The 5,971-nt window shown below is 27.1% G+C and overlaps 1 protein-coding gene across 1 annotated transcript in view; it reads right to left on the minus strand.

The window, feature by feature from the left end:
- Positions 1–1,036: 1,036 nt before the first annotated feature.
- The window catches only part of LOC107438868 (UPAR/Ly6 domain-containing protein crok-like), an 8,075-nt gene continuing 3,140 nt past the window's right edge, over positions 1,037–5,971 (minus strand). The window contains exons 2-3 of the mRNA XM_016051269.3: positions 3,837–3,995; positions 1,037–2,406 (exon numbers count right to left, since the gene is read on the minus strand). Coding sequence (XP_015906755.1) covers positions 2,198–2,406; positions 3,837–3,995 — 368 coding nt within the window. The 3' untranslated portion in view covers positions 1,037–2,197. The remainder of the gene's footprint in view (positions 2,407–3,836; positions 3,996–5,971) is intronic.

Raw genomic sequence — 5,971 nt, forward strand, 5'->3', positions numbered from 1 at the left:
TTTATCAAAAAAAATATATATTATCAATTTCCAAATTGAATTCACCAAAAAGATAATACAAATATTAGATTTTTTAACTTCATATTTTTCTGAACGAAATGCAATAATATTAAAGAAGCATTCGTATGTCCTACTCAGTTACTATTTTCAATAGTAATGTGAAAACAAAAAAGAAACTAATTGACTAAAATTTAATTAGACAAATAGTTAGATTCATGTGCAGAGAATTCAAAAAGTTTAAAACAATATATGTTACTTTTCGTTGACAAAAAATCTTAGACAAACATTAATTATAACAAAATTAAATGAAAGAGTTATGTAGAATAAGTATTAAATATCATATTTAAAAAAATATGTACGCGTGTTTTCAGTACTGAGAATCTATTTAGATGCATTTTGCAATTGAATATATATAAGTATTAATCACAGCCAAAAATACATTCACGATATTTGTATTCTTTTGATAGACGCCAATTTTCTTGTATAGTTTTGCCTAACAGTTTCATTTTTTATTCAAGTATACTTTATAATAAGTATTGGCTGATTATTTTTCATTTAACTTTTTTCAGAAAGCGTAAATTGCAACGTAAAATTTTAAATTTACATTGTCGAAGGAAAATAGTTATGCTGTGCGTGGATTTCGAATTAGTATTATGCGAATTAGTTCGACTAAAACTAACCAGATGGCAGTACTACCGTCCTTTGCTTTAAATTTTCTATTGCATTTTAAATAAACATTTAAAAAAGGAACTCAATTGAGATACTGATAACAAAGAAATAGAAATTAATATATGTATATATTTTTGAAGAATATTGGTAATATTTTTATATTATAGTTACATTATTTTTTGTTTACAAAAATTATTCTTCAAAATTGTATTTGTTTATTTTTAATTTCAAAATGTTTTAATAAACAAATGATTTCTAATGATTATTTCAATTATTATTTCATTTATTCTTATTATTTCAAAAATTATTTAAATATTTTAGCGTTTAATAGTAATATCTTTTAATCGAAACGAGTATTAATTCTTAATTTTGGAATTCTTAATTTAATTTTGTTAATGGTGAAAAATCAATTATTTGAAATTATATTTACATAAAATTAAATAACAAAATCAACGTAAGAAAAATAAAGAGTTCGTTAAATAAAAAAATATTATTTTACATTATGAACTCAAACACTAATTTTATGCTATTAGAATATTTCGATTATGCTTTCGAATTTCTCTTTCAAAATTTATTCTCCTATGAATTTAAAAAACATTAAAAAAAATTTTTTTAATCTTCCATTTTTTTACAATTACAGAATTTAAACTGTGCTCAAAAAATTTAAAAAGTGTTTTGAAATATACCACGTCTTTATCCAATTTATAGAAGATATAAAAAAAAGCAAAAGACAATCTTGATTATCAAAAAAAAAATTTCAATAATAAAATACATTTTTAGAGATCCCTCTGGCAATTCAATTTTAAATTATTAATTTTAACCTTAATCATAATGTCTAACCCTAAAATTAAATGTACCTTCATTTTTTTTCCTGTTCTTTTACAAGAATTATACGAGTTTTACAAAAAAATATATACGATAAATCGACAAATCGTGTCCAAAAGAAAGAGTTCCTATAAAAAAAAAAAAAACAATAATTTTATAATCCCGCCTTCCTGCTGGAAGTCTTTTTCCTGGAAATGAGAAAAACTGGAAGTAAAACCACGTCGTTTCTTGCTTGCTTTCGAGAAGAGTTGAATACTCACAACAACCTTGATTAATTACAACTATAACTTATATATTTACAAGTGAAAAATTTTAGACTGAAGTAAAAGCTAAAATTATAGGTTTTTTATTTTTTAAAAAAACAATTCAAATTCGATAAACAGTCCTACATATATGCTTTATATCCATTGAAAAGTTATAGTAAACGTGAATCATTTTACATCTCGTTTTTATCTCATTTCCGCGCAAGGCTCATTGAGGTGGTTTTTCTCAAAGTGGTAAATCAATATTCCGACAGGAGAATTTTTGGTACGCTATTGTCCGCTAAAAATTTCTCTGAAAAATCTTACTAATTAACATGTAAATATACTTTAAGTGTGTATAGATGTAAAAAACTCAACTTTGTTTTAAATTGATTCGTGTTTTATGCTCAGAATAAGCATCTGAGAATACGCATAGCACATGCGTATAAATTTGTTCGTCTTCATGTAAGAGAGTAAAGAAGTAAGAACAGAAATGCTAGTTTCAGGAGAGTGTACTGAGGATGCAAGAGATTGGAGTTGTTACAGCCATCTCCTTCACATTGGCAGTAGTGCATAAATACCATGTGTGTACCAGCACGACTGATGCAAGTACCGGCATCTTCTGGATTATAGAAACCACAGCTTCTAATTATCCTTTCTTCTCCTCGAACTGAAAAAAAAACAATATTTTGAATACATAACAGAAAGCAGCGCCCTATTTTTATAAATAAATGTTTCATTACGTTAGAACTTTTTTAAAAAAAACACGAGTTATTATATTTAATGGAATATGAGAAAGTTTTCTTTGGATACCGTATGTAGAGGCTTTAACTTGTTAGCGACCATTGTCCTAATATATGAAAAAATCATTTTTTCTAAGAACTGGGTTCCCGCAAGCCTTAAAAATTTTAAAAAATATTAACATAAAGGAGACAAAGATAAATACTTCAATATATATGTGTGACCATCAAAATACGTTATTTCTATATTTAAATTAAGTTATTTCAAAGAAGATATATCTCACTAGCAAACTTTTTCAACAAGATCTCTAAACCCTAAATTAATATCTTAAAGTAAGAAATTGCAACTAAGATTAACATAAGTTTACTATCACTATAAACATAATTAACTTGCTAACTAATAGCTTTGCTACATGGACACTTATCACCACATTTTATGCTCATAGTCATAATTTAATCTCATCTTATCAATCAATCTCTCTCATATATCATCAAAAATACTCCATTTGCATTCCCTCTACCTCATTGAACCATCTCATTGATTAAGCCATCATATTGATCGAACTATCACATCGATCAAGCCATCACATCGGTCAAACCGACACATCGATCAAGATCAGGATGAATGTGTAAAGGTCCCCACATGACTTCAGGCAGCCAGATATCCTTATTATGCTCAGTTCAGTTCGACACATAAAAACTATATAGATCGATACTGCTTACTCAAAGTTATTTGAAAAGATCACACTAAAAAGGCTTAACCATTTATTGACTTCCTGCCAGATAAACAATATGATTCTCTCGAAAACCTTTCAACCACAAAACAACTCGTTGGAATTATTGAAAACATCACTCAAGGCTTCTATAGAAAAAAACTAACTGCACTCCTGATGCTATATGTAGCCAGAGTTTTCGTCCGTGTCTGGCACCACAACCTAATATATATTATATTGTAAATTATATATTATATTATAAATTATACTTTATATTATAAATTATATATTATATTATAAATTATACATTATATTATAAATGATATATTATATTATAAATTTATATGTAATAAATTCATTACAACAAAATCCCTGATGACATTATTCTGTTAATGGACAGCTATTTAACATTTGGTTTACAGTATAGAACGCACGTATCAAAAGCATAATTTAGAATTACAAAGGCTAAAAGCATCTTTTATGCATTACAGCCCAAACCGACAAGAAGAGCAGAAAAGACCCTATACCTACGGTAATCATTACTATCAGTTACAACGCTTTTACTGCCGGTATTTGCCTTTTTCAAAAATTTGCGGTCCTGATCGGCTGCTTGTTTAATCGGGAAAAAACTAAGCGGAAAAAAATACCTTTTTGGGTGATTTTTCTGCAAATGGTCGCTCCAATAGACATATTGTGTGGGATGAATCGTTGACTACAATCTGTGAGTGCAACCGTGTGTCTTTTAAATGGATGACCACAGTTTGGATCATGTTTGGAATTGCATTCCCAACAATGCAGACATTCACCTAAGCAATAAAACAATAAGCTCTATTAATATAGATATTCAACTAAACAGTAAAACTGAAAAGTTTATAACATAGACATTCGCCTAAACAATAAAACAATAAGCTCTATTAATATAGATATTCAACTGAACAGTAAAACCTAAAAGTTTATAACATAGACATTCACCTAAGCAGTAAAACCATAAATTTCATAACATAGACATTCACCTAAACAGTAAAACCGTAAATTTTATAACATAGACATTCACCTAAACAGTAAAACCGAAAAGCTTATAACATAGACATTCACCTAAACAGTAAAACTATACATTTTATAGCATAGATATTCACCCAAACAGTAAAACCATAAAGTTTATATCATAGGCATTCACCTAAATAGTAAAATCATAAAGTTTATAAATAAACACTCACCTAAACAGTAAAACGATGAGGTTCGTTAACATAAGTACGTATTAATAATAAACAACTACAAAAAAAAGTTTAAAGTCTATATATTAGAGGGACCGGAATGTAATGTAATATCTTTACACTAAATGCAAACACATAAATTTTTATGCATTTTTATATTTTAAGCAAATCAATCTCCATTATCTTCTGCCCGTGTGTAAATTTTTATTGACGTATCGATAAAAATTGATTGATTTTTGAGCAAAAATATTAAATTTAATTTTGAACATCATCCATATCTTAAGATATTTTGCCACTTAGAAAATGTTGTACGAATCGAAAAAAATGGAAATTAGACGGCACAATATTGGGTGAGTACTGGGTGATGCAAAGATTCCCACACAATTCATTAATTTTTTTTCCACGGCTGGTCTTCCTAATCGATTCGTTTGAATTTAGGAACCACGTCCAGCATTTATGAACGTCAAGCAGTTGGATACATATTGTAAATTATTTTGATAGCAAATATTACATTACTATCCTTTTGAAACTCCAAAAGTGTACAATGCATAGGTATAGTTTGTCATTTAGAAAGTCATTTCCAAATAAATTGTAATAAATAAGTAAGTAAATATGATTTGATTATTTGCGAATAATTTGCTTTTATGAAACCATCAATACACCCGAAATTGCTGATAACAATAATAGTTAAATACCTAAATTTTAGAATTTAAAAATTCTAACTTCAGTAGTTTTTTCTACAGTCCACAAATATATTGATAAATGTTAGCAGATAAAGAATATAGCATTTGTTTACACTCTATGATACGAATCTATTGTTCATGGTGATAGGAACATTATTAAGTTTGTTACAAATTTAAATGATATTGTACACAGTTGCAATATTATTGTGTAACCTAGTTTAGATGCTTTTAACAGCTATGAAATATAAACCATCTAAATGTGAATAGTATACGCGAACTGGATATCGTAGAATATTGTTAGTCAACGTCTTATTTACCACTTTGAATAACATAAAAAATGAAAACATTCATGAAAATTGTAGTATCCATTTCTGGTGTAATTATCTGTTCTCATTTAAAAGTTGAATAATCTTTTTATTCTTATCTTGAATAACGAAGTATAAATACCAGGGTTAACATGGAAACTTAAAAAAAACGAAAAAATATTTATTAACATATTCAGGGTTACCACGAGGAACTAAAAATGCAAAAAAGCTAATTAATAAAATCCAAAGTTTTATTAAGAGAAATAAAAATTAGCAATTTTTTTATACCATCTTTTTTGCGGTTTACTATAGAAAGTGATTTCACGGAATATATTTGCTTTAAATATGAATAACTTGAAATTTAAGTTATAGTGATAGTTACGACTGAATAATTAAAGAGATAATAATTGAATAAAAGTGAATTGAGTTTCTACCACTTTTTACTTTTATAGCCGCCTGTAGCATCCCTGTTTATCTTTTGATATAAAACCGTATCATATGATAGAATTAATTAACATCTCTCTCTCTCACTTTATTATATATATATATATCTATATCTAATAAATTATACATTATATTA

Source organism: Parasteatoda tepidariorum, chromosome 5 (assembly GCF_043381705.1).
Source record: "Parasteatoda tepidariorum isolate YZ-2023 chromosome 5, CAS_Ptep_4.0, whole genome shotgun sequence".
Taxonomy (NCBI): domain Eukaryota; kingdom Metazoa; phylum Arthropoda; class Arachnida; order Araneae; family Theridiidae; genus Parasteatoda; species Parasteatoda tepidariorum.